The sequence below is a fragment of the Castor canadensis genome, chromosome 6 (assembly GCF_047511655.1).
Source record: "Castor canadensis chromosome 6, mCasCan1.hap1v2, whole genome shotgun sequence".
In the NCBI taxonomy this organism is placed as follows: Eukaryota; Metazoa; Chordata; class Mammalia; order Rodentia; family Castoridae; genus Castor; species Castor canadensis.
In genome coordinates, this window is record NC_133391.1 from 114162208 (window position 1) to 114180489 (window position 18282).

At 35.8% G+C, this 18282-nt stretch overlaps 1 protein-coding gene across 2 annotated transcripts in view; it reads left to right on the forward strand.

Annotated features, from left to right (window-relative positions):
* The first annotated feature begins 253 nt into the window (after positions 1–253).
* The window catches only part of Ap3b1 (adaptor related protein complex 3 subunit beta 1), a 229497-nt gene continuing 211468 nt past the window's right edge, over positions 254–18282 (forward strand). Inside the window, exon 1 of one of the 2 annotated variants that reach the window (XM_074077237.1) lies at positions 254–528. In XM_074077237.1, coding sequence (XP_073933338.1) covers positions 401–528 — 128 coding nt within the window. In that variant the 5' untranslated portion in view covers positions 254–400. The remainder of the gene's footprint in view (positions 529–18282) is intronic. The other variant, XM_020184110.2, reaches the window with a different exon arrangement.

Here is an 18282-nt window from a genome sequence, read left to right on the forward strand (position 1 = left end):
CACGAGGACACGTGATCGAGATGGCTTTAGGAAAGTTGACCTGGCGTGTCAAATGGCGTTGCAGGAGAAATAGGAACGCTTTTTGGGTTACAGCGGTGCAGTGTCTGGGTTCTCGCTCTGCAAGCCCACCGCGGGCCTTCCCGAATCGCCGTAAAGCTACCGGGCTGCCTCTAACACCCGGAGAAGGAGCCGGGCGGGGCCGGAGCTGTGGGCGCGGCGGGGGCGCACTGGGCATGCGCAGGGGGCGGGGCGCGCGCTCGGCCCAGGACCCGTGACGAGCACGGAAGCGTCTGTGCGCGCCCCCCCTCCCCGCACGCCGACTAGTTTTGTTCGTCGTCCTTCTGATCCGAGCTCTTTAGAGAGACCCCGGCCGGACCAGCGCGGCCCCAGCTCGGCGGCCATGTCCACCAACAGTTTCGCGTACAATGAGCAATCCGGAGGAGGAGAGGCGGCGGAGCTGGGTCAGGAGGCGACCTCAGCCATCTCATCGTCGGGCGCCTTCGGCCTCTTCAGCAGCGACCTGAAGAAGTGAGGAGAGGGGCTGGGTCCGAGCGCGGCCCGTGGGCGGGGGTAGGGTGTGGGTCGGGTCGTAAGGGACCGCGGGCGGACTGCTGGCGTCCCTCGCAGTTTTCAAACTTTAGGGACATTAGAAAGAACTACTTGGTGAGCTTAGGTCCCACCACCAAAACCCAGGACCTACCCGGTCTGCGCTGGCGCACAGGACTGAATTTTGAACGTGCTCTTCTAGTTAACAATGTCTGCGGGCTCAGAAGTCGGCACATTCATTTCTTTAAGGGGAAGACTGTGTTTGGGGAGTAGGGGTGTTGTAGATGGACCGTTCCGAGACCCTGGAAAGTAGGGGCTACACACACACACACACACACACACATTTTGCAGGGTGGGCAACCCCCCCACAAACTCAGTCCAAAACAAAATAAGCATATGTGTAGAGAAAGAATTTAAAAAGTGTTACCATGAACAAATTCTAATGTGATTTTTAAAAACTAACCAATGTGTACTTTGTAAAAAGTTACTAAGGGTTCATATTAAGTGTCACCTAGAATTGAAAAGAAGACATCCTCAGGTTTTTTTTTTTTTTTAATAAGCGGGATGGGCTTGAACTTGCAAAATCCTGATAGCTTTGTTTATATGGTATTGTAATCCTTTTACATTTTTCTTACTGTGACTCTCTCAGTAGTTAACCATTAGGTCACATAATAGGCTGTGAAATAGATTCATGCTAAATTAAACGATGTATCTGGGCTATAGCTTTGCAGGCATCAGAAGGGTATAATTGAACTTCTTTTGGTGTTTTGAGACAGGATGTCACTTTGTAGCCCCAGGCTGCTCTCAAACTCCAGATCCCAAATGCTGGGATTACAGATGTGAACCACTACAACCACTTTTAAATTTTAACAAGATTGGGTAATCTGGAATTGAAATGGGGATTAAATTTTTGCTATTAAGGTGACTGAAATCTGATGTATAGCATACAAAATTGATGTTTTTCTGTTTTCTTTATTCCTAGGATAGGAAAGTTTAAAAGTAAGGTAACTTGATTTCATTTGTCATTCTGTGCCTTTAGGTGATTGCTTAGTCTAACAATTGATCCAATAAGGAACTTATTGTAGCTCCGCATTTCTATTAGCAGACTGTTTTAAGTGTGGAATTAAATAGTCTTCATTGGTCTCTTTTGCATGGACTTTGCTTATATTTAATTTATCCTCATGGTTTATGAGCAACTAAGGTATTTTTCTTTTAGATATTGTCAGATTTGGGCCAGATTTGGTAAGAATGTATGGTTTTGACCAGTGCTGTTGAGGTTAGATTTAAAATAAAAAGAGGTAACATTTTTTGAGTGCTTGTGCGTTTATGCACACCACTGTACACTTTCCACAATCAATCTGTTTTATTTATTTATTTTTGATTTTGCAGTGCTGGGGATCAAACCTAGGGCCTTGCTTAGGCAAGCACTCTGCCACTGAGCTACTTCCTCCAGCCCTCTTAACAACCTTATGGACTGTTCTGAGACACTGGTTCCACTTTACAGATGAAGAAATAGGAGCCCAGTGGTTAATATGCCCAAAGTCACAAAGCTGTCTCGATTTGAACTTAGACATTCTAATTTCAGCCCATTCTCTCATGTGCATGGATATGCTTCTCATAACTTGAAATTTTTGCTGCTTTTATTACAGAATGTATACAATTGATAGAAGTTTAAAATTTTGAATAGTAGCTGTAGACAGCATATGACCTTGAAGCTTCCAGGAATTAGAAACATTTTGGCCACAGAACTGCAATCCAGTGGAGTTGTACAGAGACAAGGAGACTTCTGTTCTGGAAGGGGTCATTTAGTCTCTCTTTGAGCCTAAATGCTCTCATTTATAAAATGGTGATATTACTTGCTCTTTTAAAAATCAAATGACAAAAGTTATGTTAAAAAACAAACAAACAAAAAAACTTACTTTGAGCTGGTGGCCATGGCCCATGCCTGGAATCCCAGCACCAGGAAGGCTGAGGCAGGAGGGTCCTGAGTTCCAGACCAGTCTGGGCTACAGAGTGAGACCCTGTTTCAAAAGTTCTTTGCTCTATCCTGGTGCTAGTGGCTCATGCCTGTAATCCTAGCTACTCAGGAGGTGGCGATCAAGAGGATTATGGTTCTAAGCCTTCCTGGGCAAATAGTTCGAGAGACCCTATCTTGAAAAACCCTTCACAAAAATAGGGCTGGTGGAGTGGCTCAAGGTGAAGGCCCTAAGTTCAAGCTCCAGTACCCCCCCACCCCCCACAAAATTCTTTGCTCTGAAGTTTTTTTTTTTTTTTAAAGTCAGGGTCTTGCTGTGTAGCAGGCTGGCCTCAAATCAGGATCTTCCTGCCTCAGCCTCTCAAGTGTTGAGATTACCACTGTCACCACCACACTTGGCTCCTTGCTCTAATTTTTAATGGATTGCTTTGAAATAGTTTGAAATTTATTAAAAAGTTGGAATGATAGTAGAGAGAGCTACCCTTTATGCAGAATCACTAATTTTTAAAAATCGATTACACTGCTTTCTTTCCTTGATCAAGTCAGAGTAATTAGCATTTTCATCTCCTTTCTTTTCTTTGTTTGGAATCTTTGAGCTCTGTTCTAATTCTTCATAAAATACATAATAGGTTATGGTAAACTGTGAGGAGTTTACTGTGCTGTGGAACACTAGAACTTGTTCCTCTTATCTAATTTTGTTTTGGTACTCACTTAACCTCCATCTGTCCCTTCTCGATTCAATAAGAATATATGATTGTAAGTGTATAGTGCATCTAATGCTGGAGCACTGAATTTGATAAATTTCTTTTCCTTTGAGAGCATCATGTGTATTGGAGTATTTGACCTGGAGTCAGATGACCTGGATTTAAGCTAATGTTTTCCACATAAGTTAATATTTTCTACTTGTTCAAGTTGCTTGATTCTTTTTTTCCCTCAAACTTCAGTTTCCTCTATTTCTGGAAAGGGTATAATAATACTTGCTATTTTGTGAGGTTCTCACAGGATGGTGTAAATGAAAGTGATTTCTAAACTAGAATATTAACTAACACTGGGAAAATTGGTGAAAACCTCCTTGAGGTGGTGATATTTTAATTCTAAAGTCTGAGAAAACTTTTGCCACATGGAGGAAAAAAGGAGGAGAACTGAAGAAGAAAGTAACTGTTGAGATGAGACTGAGACTTGGACCTCAGAATTTAAGATAGCAGGTAGGAGGAAAAGCACGGGGATGGGGAATGATGAAATCACCCAAGGAGAATTTGTTAAAAAGTAAGACAGTTTAATGTATGAGTGGAAGAACTAGGAAAGAGTCAGTGTTCAGAGAGGTAGGAAATCAGAGGAAGGATTAAAAGAAGCTAACAGGAAAGTTCGGAGGACAAAATGACCACTGTCAGGAGTTGTAGAGTGAGGTAAATAAAATGGAGGCTGAAGAGGCCCTTGGGTTTAACAGTTAAAAGGTTAGCAACTAGTAATTGTATTTAGCAGTACAATACCTCCTGAAACACATGAAAAGGTAGCATTTGTACTCTGCTGAAATTGGAGTGAAGTTTTCATTTGTTTGGATTCATAGAGCTGGTTTAAATAAGAGCAAAGGTCCATGTGCTTTCCTGTAGTGGGTATATTACATCAGTGTGTTTTCATTGCATTAATAAAGCCTAACTTATTTTTAACTTAAATTTTATTTATTTTCAACTTTATAGTATCAGCTTTGAAAATTACTTCATTACTTTTAGCTTTCAATACCAGTAAGATTACTCATAAGATTACATATGGTTTGTGTGTAATTACAGCAACTCTAACTTCAATTCCACCACTTTTCTTATCTTTTGAATATATATAGAAGTGCAACTATGAGACTGCCCTATTGCAAGGAAGTATTTTTTTTTTTTTTTTTTTGGTGGTACTGAGGTTTGAATTTAGGGCTTATGCTTCCTAGGCAGGCACTGTACCACTTGAGCTCCACCAGCTCTTCTTTGTGTTAGGTGTTTTCGAGAGAGGGTTTTGAGAACTGTTTGCCCAGCCTGGACTTGAACAGTGATCCTCCTGATCTTTGCCTCCCAAGTAGCTAGGATTATAGGTGTGAGCTACCAGAGCCTGACTAGAGGATGTTCTTGAATGCATTTTATTCAAAATAAAGATAAACTAGTTCTGAGTGTCAGTACCTTATAAATAGTCATGCATTATTTTTGACATAGCTCTAAATGAATCATGTCTAAACATGAGACTCTAAATTTTTTTTTTTTTTTTTTTTTGCTGGAGATTGAATTCAGGGCCTTACACATGCTAGGCAAGGACTCTAACCACTAAGCTACATCACTAGCCCACATTTTAAATTAGGTTCTGTTTTTATTTAATGCTTTATTATTGTTCTTATTCAGAGCTTGCTCCATTTTTTTAAACTTATCCTAGTATTTCTCATTGTGTATCTTTATCTCATTCAATTATTCTGTATTCTCAGGTGATCTTGTCACTCAGTAAATACTTGTTGAATATTTATATAGAGAAATATCTTACATGTCTGCCTATGTTCAATAGTATATTTTAGGAACTGAGGATGTAGTTTGGGTAGAGTGCTTGCCTAGCATGTGCAAGACTGGGTTCAATCCCCAGCACTCAAAAAAAAAAAGTATAATTTATGTGAAGGTGACTAGCAAAGTATTTGCTTTGTAATTTTACTTGACAGATATTTTCAGGTCCTTTTACTCCTTTCAGTGATTGACAGTCTATTAATATTTACTATCTTAGTAGGCAGTGTTGTTAAAAAATGAAGGCTGAGGATGTGGGTCAATGGTAGAACTTGTGATAGACTGCACAAGCCCTGGACTCAGTCCCCAGCATCATCCAAGGGGGAGGGGAGGTTGGATAAAAAAGAAACATGACTGACTTAGTGGACCCTATACAGAAGGAAAACCTGGTAGGCTTTCCCTGTTGTACTGTATTATAGCATCACCCTGAAATTAATTGTATATAGGTCCAGAAAACTATTTTCTTCATGGTATTGCTTGAGTCTTGGCTGTGTTTAGGGTTAGCTGACTTGAATTGTCATGTCAGTCAGGATTTAAAAAATTTCTCTCTTACTTGTTTTTATTTACAAATTTGGGATTATTCTATATGGCTAGTTCATTTCTCTGTTTTTCCCTTCCCCCTTTGGAGCAGGAATCAAATCCAGGGCCATGCACAAACTAAGTATGTGCTCTACCACTGAGCTATACCCCAACCCTCTGAGTTTTTAAAAATCATAAGATATTTATTTTGCCTTTAAGAAGCTTAGAATTTAGTGGGCAAGATATGGCTACTGTGAACTAGCAATCTATAATACAAGTCTATAATTACTATTAAATTGTAATAGTAGAAATGCTGAAACTTTGAAATGTTAAGCACATTTTAGTTTGAACCCCAGGTTGTAAGCATGCTATGAAGAGTTTTAAGCTTCCCATGAGTTTCTTTCTCTTTGCTTAGAAGTCCAGGGTTGTTGGTATGAAAATATAAGCCACCAGTGGCTTTGCAGCATACCATTGTACATCAGATCATCTTTAAGTTTCAAAGATTTCAGTTCCTTAAATTCTAAATAAATCCAGTTTTGGTAAATGATCTGTTTGTTAATTCTGTTTGGTTTGAAATTTATGTTTGGTTCTGGACAATGTATTTGTTTATTGTATGTTTAAGTTGGATTCCAATTTTTTATTTACAAAAGGCTCATTATATACTAGGCAACTTTAACATTTTATTGATTTTTTTCAGGAAGTAAATGTCAACATTTGTTCTAAAATGACTGTTGAAAGAAAAAGCTCTATATGGGATCTGCATTGCATTGTTGGGTAGATAAATTAGAATTATCTTTTTTTTTTTTTGCGGTACTTGGGTTTGAACACAGAGCCTACACCTTAAGCAACTTCACCAACCCTTTTTTTTTCGAGATAGGATCTCAAGAGCTATTTGCCTGTGGCTGGCTTCGAACTGTCATCCTCCTGATCTCTGCCTCCTGAGTAGCTAGGATTTCAGGTGTGAGTTACCAGCACCCAGTTATAATTTAATTCTTGAAATAATTCATTTAAATATTTAAATAAATTAAATATTTAATTCCTTAAATTAAGGTTTTACTACATTGAATAAAAATTTGATGAAATTCGCCTGTAAGTGGAATCCTGTTTTCCAAAGTGTTTCATTTTGCTTCACTTGCATTTCTTCTTTGAGGAGTGTCAGTTCTGACTTTACATTTTGTTTTACAACTATTCAGCCAAGAAAGTGTTCATTCCTTGATATAGGATGCTTTTAAGATGACTGAAATTTCTGGAACTCTGAAATACTTACATTTCCAGCCTTACAGTGAAATCACAAGCTGTGAGATACTATGTTGTTTTAAAAAAAGAGAATTTAGAGCAATATTAACTGGAGTTGAATGATTAAAACAAACAAAAAAGCAGACAGATGGTTCATTGAAGTGTTCTTTTTTTTTTGAACTGCAGGAAAGTTACACTCATAGAATGACAAATGTATTATGGTGAAATAATTTGACAGTCTTGCATTTGTGTATATAAATGAAATACTGACAAAAACAAATTGCCTGCAGTCCAAATTCAGAATTTAAAGTGAAGAGCCCAAAGTAGAATAATCAGGAAGGAAATTATTTTCCTGTATTTCATATTATGAATAATGTTGGTTGTATATTTTGAGAAGACTTATTTAGCATATCAGCTAGAAAGAGTTCATAGATCTACAAAAGTGAACAATTTGTAGGCAGTGTCTACTCATTGATGGGCTGATTACTTGTACTGCTGATAGGAACTGATGCTTTAATTAGAAGGCCATATCTTCAATCCTTCATCTGAATGAGTTGGCATAACAGTTGGACAAGGGAGAGACTGTGAATTTGGCTGATTCCAAAATTGTGCATTTTCAGGGAGCATCCCCCAGCTTTATTCTTGGGGAAGATTTTTCTCCAAGTTTCTTAAAGTCTATGTGAAGAATAGTGAGGAAATTAGTAGGATATGAGGGCAGAGTTAAGGAGTAGAGTGGAAGGTAGGGTCCAGATTGTACAGGGTCTTGTAAGGATTTTGGATCTTAATCTGAGAATCAAAGCCATTGGAGAGTTTAAAGCAGAATGAACCTTTAGAAAGTGGTCAGTAACTATTAAGTGCCCGTTATATGCCAGATGTATTTCAGTAATTTAAAAAATAATAGAAGTAATTTATTGAGCAATTGAGTAATTTATTGAGTAACATTTTGAGCACTGTTCTTGATGCTGGGGATTAAGCAGTGGATAAACTGCTGTCGAGTTTATATTCCTAGTAGAAGGAAGACAGGCATTAAGCAAATCAACATATGGTCATGTGATGACAAATGCTGTAGAGAAAAATAAAGTGGGGTGTAGTGTAGGAAGTATAGGAGCTAAAATAGGGTTGGGTTGGAGTTGTGATGCAAAGTCAGGAAAAGATCCTTAAAAAGTTGTTGATGGAGTATAATACGTAAAGGAGGTGAGGGAGTGACATGCAGATGTCTGGAAAGAGTATTTTGCACAAGAAATGGTAATTGCTTAGGTGTCAAGGCAGGAGAATTTCTGACCTGTGTAAGGATCAACAAAGAGGCCAATGTGGCTGGAGTAAACAAATGAGGAATGGTAAATCAGTATAGACTATAATCTGATGATTTAATAGTAAATTTATATTTACTATATTAATTTAAGTAGGCAGTGGGATATAAGAGTATGGAGCACAGGGGAGGAGTCAGACTAGAAATCTAAATTTGGAAATCATCAGGTTGTAGTCTATACTAATTTACCATTCCTCATTTGTTTATTACTCCAGCCATGTTGGCCTCTTTGATACTTCAAGGATGGATTTGGAGTGTGATTTAGTCTTGCAAATGAGAGGGAAGAATAGTTAGATTGTCCAGTGAGATGAGAGTGGGAAAGGATATAGCAGGGACAAAAGTTTGAGGACGGTCTGAAGTAACTCCTGGAGATAGTCAGAGGCCTGCTGACAGAGAAAACCTGGAAGGACTGTTGAACGATATTGAGGGCTTGCCTAGTTGAGATTAAAGGCCAGTTGATCTATGGTGTCAATAGTGTGATCTTTTTCTGTAGCAGGTTTAACAGTTGTGCATAGATGAAGAAAACCATCAGTTCATGATGGACTGAAATTTTTCTAGGTGAGTGCTATAAATGACAATTTGTCAGAAGTTTAGAATATTGGTAAGAAAGATGTTGAAGTAATTAAACATGGCATTTAAGCTAGAGTGGGAAGGAAATAAAGGAGGCTTATAGGAAAAGAATTATCAGGGGACTAGATGTCTAAGAGGCCAAAGGATTAGGAAGAGTAGAAGTGAGAGTGCCATAAGGATAAGAGAGTCTGATTTAAAAAAAAAAGTTGTATAATTTTAAAATTTCAGAGATTGAGTAGCTTTGGGTGTTCACAAGGTTTAGTGTATGAATCTGGGAGTGAACAGCTGGAAGCTGCCTGAAGGAGAGAATCAGTAAAGGTGATTAGGTCAAGGAATTTAGAAATCAGGGTACTAGATGGAGTTTCCAGGTGCAAGTTTGAAGCACTCAGTTGAAGCACTCAGAACAATAGCTAATGGCTAAAGTATCTTAATTTAGTGGAGGAGTGGCAGATGACAATAGCAAGGATGGATAGGCTAGCTAAACTCAGTGGTGGATATTTCTGAAAATGTTTTCCATGTGGATGTATTGAGTTTAATGCCAGAAGTAATGATTTCTTCTGACTGTGTGAATAATTGTTTCCTTTTATTGACAGTGTAAATCATTGTTTTTTCCTTTGCACAATGACTGCTAGAAAACTTAGAGCAAAATTTATAGTTTAGTATATGGAATTTGGTAATATAAATTTGAGTTACTAACTTTACTCTTGCCTCTATCTTAATATCTCCTTTTTTCTTTTCTTCATTAAAATTTAGTCATGCAATATGTATGTTATGAGTAATCAAATATCCCTCCCCTTAGATTTAAGTTGGTAAACAGAGCATGACATAAATAAATACACATGGGTAATGTTGGCAATGATAAGTTAATTTTGTTTTTTATCCTTGCTACTCTATACCACCATCGTTGTAATTGCCAAGTATTAATTGAGTGACTACTCTGTATAGCCTCTGCTCTTTGGCTTGGGGGATGCAAATCAGCATTATAGTTGAAATAATAACCACAGTGCCTTAAATAGTACTTTTATTTTCAGTGTTTTTTTTTGGCTCTTCCTCTCATATACCTCAAAGACTCTTTAAGTCCATCCATTCTTCCTACAACATTTAGTTCTTGCTGTCTCTGCCCTGCCTACTAAACATTGGTGGGAGAATCAGTTTAAATTGTGACTGTTGAAGTCCACAGGGCCTCTTTTTTCACTTCATAAAACCTGATTCTTGTTTTTCCTCCTGTGGTGATAAGGATGAAACAAAGGGCCTTGCATATGCTAGATGAGCACTCTATTATTGAGCTACTTCCTCAGCCAAATTTCCCTCTTCAGAGATCTCCAGGCCTTGCTTAGCCCAGGTCTCTATTGTTTTAATTATTTGCACTAGATACTCTTTATGTTCAGTAGTGTTGTGGTTTGGCCCCAGTTACTCAACCAGAAACCATTTCTGGATTTGGGTGTGTTTGAATCACATTGGCTCTGAATGTCTTTATGTGAGTGGCCTCTTCACCCGATCTAACACCATCTCTTATTACTCTCCTATCCAAATACTTAGGTTCACACTTTAAAATATCTTCTATTTTTATAGGGCTTCATGCCTACATACTTACACTGTTTCACCTTTTTTTGACTCCTCACCATGATCGCAGGTATGTAATTGCCCAGAGGGCCCCTTATTTTCCAACATGGAGAACTACTTCCCTTGTCTGAATTCATGGGGGCTAGTCTCTCATGCTTTGGAATTCCAGGGCTTTTATGTTTGTTCTCTAAAAAGAATCATATCTGTGTGTCAGCTTACAGAATATTTTCATGTATTTTATCTTTTGAGGTATCAGAACACTAACATAAAATTGTATTAACTTAGTGTCAAATGGGATAAGGTGTGCTACAGGATTTTGAAGGAGGGAATGATCACAGACTGGTGTAATTGCAGGTGAAGGTAGACTTTGATTTAAGCCTTGACACAAGGATTGGGAAAGGATGAAGGGTATTCTGGGTACAGAAAAACCAAGAGGAAGGTAAAAGTTTGCAACAGTGAGTGAGCCTGTTTGGATAGAAGAGAGTTCTTAGAAAGGAACAATGGAGAATGAGATTGGAGAGATAGTTGCTAGAGTGTGAAGGAAACTAGACTTTAACTTTGATTCTAAGAATAGTAAGAATTTTACAGATTAAGGTTAAAATAAGCAACTCATTTTTAATATATGTTGTGAAATAACAAATTAGGTTTTTCTAGGACAGCGGATACTTGAACCTTATTTTTAAAAAAGACAATATGTTTTAAAAGTCTGGATGTCAGAGATAGTTTTTTTTTTTTACATGTGTGTACACATACACCTGCTCACACACAATATCATTTTATCCTGGGCTTTGTGTATTATTTAACAAATGATTTTGGGTGATGTTGAGTACAAATAACCTTTCTTCCTCCTCCCTCTTCTTACTTAGCATTCCTGATGTTTAAAATAGCTTTTCATTTCTATACTGAAAATAATAAAAAGGTTTTGATTTGATTTGGCCAATAGTATGTTTTATATTTCAAAAATTTAAAACTGCACGTGGAAATAAATTAGTCTTTTAAAAACAACAGTTATAGGTGAGAATTATTTTTCAACAGACAACAAAGGTTATCATGTAAACTTTAGTGATTTGTACCTTTGGATTCTGTTCCTGCCAAGTAGGAATTTATAGAACCCCTTTTCTGTTTCTATGCCTATATAACCTGTATCAGGAAACTTGGTGGGACCATGTGACTTTTAAAAAAAATTGAGTTGGAAAACAGGTAACAGTGATTTTTTTTTTTTTTTTTACCATTTAAAATTTTTTTTTTGTGTAGAGTTTAATGTTAACTATATTCACATTGTTGCTCAACAGATATCTAGAGCTTTATCTCAGCATTGCCATGTGACTTTTCAAAAGCTGAATTTTTATTTAGATTTTCAAGTGCTTCAGGGACAAAGTTTATCTAAGGTAGAGATTACATATTGGTTTCCTCAGTTCCCCACACAGAAGGCTAATCCAAATTCATCAAGTGGAAAACTTTTCTGGGCCTTGGAAAGTTGTTTTGCTTTTAATAAAAAGTTTTAAAATTAATCTAGCTTTTAGTTAGTTTAGTTTATTAACACAGTTGTAGAAAAATTATATTTACTCAACTAAAGCTTATGAATTTCTTGGAAGAAGATCTAATACTAATACTCAGATTTGATGTACAAACTGACTCTTTGGCATGTCTGTGTTTATACCCATCTGTTACTATGGCACCATGCCCATTATTACTGTGGCTTGCCAATAGCAGTGAGGCATGTGAGCCAACAAAGATGAATTATTTGGATGGAATGCAATATTCTGTAATACTAATTAATTTTGAGCAGATGAATCTACATGAGATAATGTTAACCAAATACAGTCAAAGTAATGTCAGTAAAAATAAAATTTATTTGGACTTACACAGGAGTGTGTCACAGATGTTTTAGACTACTATTGAGAATAATTATAATCAGTGTTTACTGCGCTTCCAGTGATTAGTTTTCTTTACATAAAAATTTTGCGCTTAAAGGAAAAAATACATAAATTTCTCTTGTGGTAGATCGTAGTTTGGGAAGGAGGTGGAGTGACACTATAAATTATAAGATATTTACATTGCTTAAAATGTGTTTTAAATATATTCACCTTATAGCAGAAGTTGTCACCAAATGGGATAAGTGCTGGATTTCAAAACAAGAGTCTTAATTCCTTACTTTACCATTTCCTGGCTCGACAATGATGACATACTTAGAAGTTGTGTGATTTTAGAATTTCTTATAATCTTATTGTTGACATTATCTTTTCTCTGTCTCAGTTTCCTTATCTATTACATGAGAATAATAATACCTGCACATGTTTCATAAAAACTTTGTGTCTCTATTTATAAGACAAGTTAAGCAATGTTATAAGTTCTGGAAAACAATACTTGTATTAGGTGGCTAAATAAGTTAATTATATGTTATAAACATAAGATATGTTAGTGGTAAATTCATCAGTAATATGGAAATGATACAGCTTTCATTCTCATATCATTATAGAGAAATACAGTGAGCAAGTTCTTATATATCTTTCTAGGAGAAAAATGAAAGAATTTTATGCACACACACACACACACACACAATTATCTTCCTTTTTACTTAATATGCCTTAGAGATCTTTTTATAACGGCATATTAAAATATCTCAGTTTTAACCACTGTATATTTCCTTGTACTCCTTTTTTTAATTAGTCCCCTTTTTGAAGGGCATTTGATAGATTTCACTTTGTCAAGTATAATCAGTACTGCAACATGCATGTTTGCATACTTGTGTGTGAATTTATAGGGAAAATGTGTGGAGGTAGAATTGTTAAGTCAAAGTTATTGTGTATTAAATTGTGATAGGTATTGCTAAATTACCTTCCAAATGGGTTACACCAGTTTTCTCCCAGCCACCAGCAGTAAAGTCTGTTTTCCTTACACCTTTACCAATACTGGTACCATCAGATTAAATATTAGCCAACCTTATAGGTACAATATGTTATATAATCCTCTTTATGAATATGTTTAAGTCATCTTTATGGTTATTGGTTTATTTTTTCAGTGAAATACTTTTTAAAAAATGTGCTGTGCTCACTTCCCTATGGATCAGCTCTCAGGACTCTTTGTATTTTAAGGATTGAGTACCAAAGTAATTTTTATTTGTTTTTGACTTCATTTATAGCATTTTTTTGTGAGCAAAATTAAAAAAAATCTTTGTGTATATTTGCTGAATTTCCTCTTATTGTTTTGAGTTTTTTCCAGTCTTTTAATCTTCTATATAAAGTGATATTTTTGCTTTAGAGTGCTATAAAATAGTGAAAAGGAATATTCGTTCTGTTCCAAATGAATATTTTTTTTGCCTCAGCATATATAAACTCAACTACATTGGTGGCTCCTTTAAAACTTTTAAGGGTGAGGAAGTCTTGTAATCACCTAGGATTGCTTTATCGCATTCTCTATTTTAATTCTTTGCTGATTTCTTATTTGATCTTTCCTTAGGCTTCCCTTCCTCCCTCCTTCCCTCTTCCTTTTTTGTTCTGTCATTCCCCTTATTTCCCTACCTCCAATTCATTCACTGAATGTAAGTTTAAAGAAGTCAGGGACCCTAGTAGTTAGAACTGTTCCTGGAACAAACTGATGTTGAGGAAATAAATGTGCTAGTCTTGATGATAAGTGCTTTATTACAACCTATTTGAAATAGATGCTGACCTTTAGTTGTTTTCTATTATAATTTGCTTTCCATTTTATTAAATTCTTATCTGTAGTTTTTACTTGTAGCTTGAGTTCAATTTGCTGTTTTCTAGCTTTTTGAGATTGAAACTTAGATCATTGATTTTCAGTCTTTTTAATGCAGCTGGAATTTTAAATTTACTTCTAAGTACTTCTTTAGCAGTATCCTACAAGTTGTGAAATGCTGTAGTTTTCATTAGTTAATTCCAAATATTTTCTTATTTCCCTTATGAGTTCTTTGGCTCATAGGTCATTTGAGGTGCGTTGCTTATATTTCATAATATTTGGACATTTTTAGTTACTGGTTTCTAATTACATTTCACTTACATAATATGGATTTAGATCTTTCAAATTTGCTGATCTCTTATCCAGCAGATAGTATTTTGGTAAATGTTCTGTGTATTCATGAATGTTCATTCTGTAGTTGCATGGCATAGTGTTCTGTGTACGTCAAGTTAAACTGTTTTATTGTGTTGTTCAAATTTTGTACATCTTGGATGTTCCTTTTTTTGTCTGCTTTTTCTGTTAGTTACTAAGAGTTGTGTTAAAATTGCCAATTATGATTTTGGAAAGCTTTTGCTTTCCAAGTGGGAATTATAAAGTTAGAACACATATAGCTTGTATATGTATAAATTAAAAATTCTCACTTCCTTTTGAAATGATATCCTTTGATATCTTGGCAACAGATCTTCAACTTTGATTTGTTTTAAAATGGATTTATCTTATCTTTAATTTTGAAGGATACATTAAAAAAAAAAACTTTTTTGTTGATATTTGGGTTTGAACTCAAGGCCTCCTGCGGGCTAAGCAGGTCCTCTATCACTTGAGCTATGCACCAGCCCTTGAAGGATATTTTCAATGGGTTAAGAATTCTGTGTTGGCATTTTTTTTTTCTGTTCCAACCCTTTAAATATGTTATTCCATTATCTTCTGGTTTCAATAATGTCTCTTGAAAAGTTGGCTGTCAGTGTTATTGTTGGGTCTGTAAAGCAGGAATTAGAAAATTGCCTTTTAGTCTATAGCTGCTTTCATGCTACAGTGGCAAAGATGAGTAGTTATATTGGAGGTGGTAAGTCTGGTAAAGCCTAAAAGATTCATTGCTTGGCACTTGATAGAAAGGTTTGCTCACCCCGTCTTAAGGTAATGTTTTTACTTTCTCATTGCTCTTAAGATTTTTTTTTTCATTGTCTTTGGTTTTCAGCACTTTGACTGTGCTTTGCCTGGTGTAATTTTATGTTTTTTTCCTAAGATTTAAAAATATGTGAGTTTATGTCTTTTGTCAGTTTGGAATTACTAACTGTAATCTCTTCAAATACTGTTTTTGTCCCATTATTTTTCTCTTCCCTTATTGGGATTTTAGTTAGAGGTGTGTTAGATATTTTGACTGTATCTTTCATATCTCTGATGCTCTGCTCTGTTTTCCATTCTTTTATTTTTCTGTGCTTCAATTTGTGTATTTTCTCTTGACCTGTCTTCAAGTTCCATAATCCTGTCTTCTTCCATTTCTAATCTGTAATCTGCTGTTAATCCTATCCAGTTTTTATTTTATTTTTTATGTTTGGAGGTACTGGGGATTGATCTCAGGACCTCATGCTTCCTAGGCAAGTGTTCTGTCACTTGAACTATGCTCCCCCTTCTACCCTCTTGCTCCAATGGGTTCTTAATTTCAGATTCTGTGTATTTTTACTTCTGGATATCTATTTGATTATTTTGTATAGAGTCTACTTGTTAACATTCTCTATTGTTTCATCTATTTTGTTCCTCTTTTCCTGAATTTTTCTGACAATATTAATTGTAGTTATTTTAAAATCTTATAACTAATATCTGAATCAGTCATGGGTCTGTTTTTGTTTTTCCCCTTTCTTTGCTTTCTTCTTTTTTTCATTTCTTTTTCTTCTTCCTCCTCTTCTTCTTTCTCCTCTTTCTCTTCTCCTCTTAGTTTGTCTCATAAGTTTTTTTTCTTTTATTCATATGTGCATACACTGTTTGGATAATTTCTCCCCCCATCCCCCGCCCCCTCCCTTAAGCGTTAATTTAGAAGGTAACACACATGTACAGGAAAGCAATGCGAGTCAGCTCCCTGTATAGCTATCCTTATCTCAACCAGCAAAAACCCTTGGTCCTTCCTATTATTGCTTATACTCTCTCTTCAACAAAATTAGAGATAAGGGCAAAATAGTTTCTGCCTGTCTCATAAGTTTTGATTAGATGGTGGGTATTTAGGACAAAAAATTGATGCTCTGGGTGATATTTTTTTCCAGAGAGTTTCCTCCCCCAGGCAAATAGTTTCAGCAGATCGCTTTGATACTGCTTAAATTCAGTTGTAGGCTTTTGAATGTCTTTTATTTTAGTTTTTCCCTTTTTTTTGTTTTGGTGAGACTAGGGTTTGAACTCAGTGCTTTGGGCTTGCAAAGTAGGTGCTTGCAAAACAGGTACTCTACTGCTTGAGCCACGCTGCCAAGTCCATTTTGCTGTGGTTATTTTGGAGAAGGGGTCTCATGAACTATTTGCTTGAACTGGCCCTGATGTTAGCCTCATAAGTAGCTAGAATTATAGTTGTGAGCCACTGGTGCTCAGCTTATTTTTCTCATATTCTTATTTCATGTGGCTCTTCTGTAATTTTGAAAGTCCAAGGTGTTTACCACGGCCTCTCTGCTTAGGAAAGACTTGCATTCTGGCTCATCTTCCTGACAGTGTGTGGTTGTTGACATTGCTGTTCACATAGGTAACCTCCCAGCTACTGTTTTCTTTTGGATTTTTTTCTTGTCCTGTGAAAATGTTGCTAAATACATGAAGGGAGTCGGTAGACATATTTTTTTTTTGTGTACCTTTTTGTTAGTTCCAGTATCTGTGATTTTGCCCTCAAGTTCCAGTCACTGTGGTAGTCCTGAACTTCAACATCTGCTCTTTAGTCACTTATATTTGTGACCTCTTGGGCTTTATTCTCCCACATGGTGATTTGAGAACTGCCCTCAGGGAAAAAATGGTGTGAAGGAAGAAATCACTTTGTGTGCTTCTCTTCATTCTAAATAAAAGAGGAAGAAGTTACTGATAGATGCAACAGCATGAATGAATCATTTATGCCTTGTGAGGAAGAAAATGTTCCATACTGTGGTTCTTGTAGTGATTACATGACTTTGTATGTTGCTTACCATTCACCAAATTGTACTCCCAACAATAATGAATTTTATTATGAATAAATAATAAATAACACTGACCCCTGAAAGGTAATTGTGTAATCCAGTGCTGTCAAACTGGTGAAGAGCCCTTTTTCTTTTTTTTTTTTTTTTTTAAAATCTCATTCTGTCATGAATAGAGACTTCCATAAAATACAATAAAAAATTACTAGAAAAATAAAATGAAAAAAGCATATTAAATACAAGCCCTGATTTTTATTAGATTCAAGAAATATAAAATTATATTGTGAAATTACTCTCAAGTATCTAAATGTGCTAACTTCTGAACATGTCTTCTAGTACGTTAGTACTAGATGTTTGTGGACTCGTAATGATTCTTATACCAGACTTTTTCAGGTAGTGCTTTGAGTAGCATTGCTAGAGTGACAGCACTACATAATTTTCATTTTCCCCTTAATTTAAAATGAGTCTTTAAAATGAGTGGAAGGCTTTAATGAGTTGTGGATTTTAGACTTAAAAAAGTAGGCAATTTATGTTATGTAACACCTGCTAACTTGTTATATGTAACTGGTAAAATTTTCCTTTTGATTATAGTTGCTAGTTTATTCTGGTACTAAAATAAAAGTGACTTTCCTGGTAATAATAATATTTGTTCTAGCTTCTCAGTTAAACTTTTCTGTTTGTTAGAATTTTTTCAGTTAACTTTCCTGTTTCTTGAGACTTAAAACAGACATATTTTGAACATGAAAGAAAAAGTTATACCATTTAACACCACAAGATGTCACTTATGTAAAAATAAAGTTGGTATCCTAATCCTGAAAGCTAGAAAGCTGCAGTTAACAAGGTAAATGAAGAATGAGGTGAATAGAAATATATATGTATATATACACATATATGTGTATCAACAAAGGTTTTTAGCAAAGAGTATGAAAATGTTGCTAATTCAGCATTATTATGAATCAATTATGTTGATGTTTTAGGAAAGAAGAATTTCTTAGTTTCTTAGTTTCTAAGATCTGTATATAGTAATACATATTAATGGGTCATTTTTGAATTCATATAATGAAAGACATAGACTTATAGACTCAGTAGAAGTGAATATATTTTGAGGGTAAACTAGGTGTTCTGATGTTAACTCTTAAATCTTTACTGTTTTGGTGACAACCAAAGGGGAATTTAGGAAGAAATATCTAATAGATGTCAGAATTTCCAACA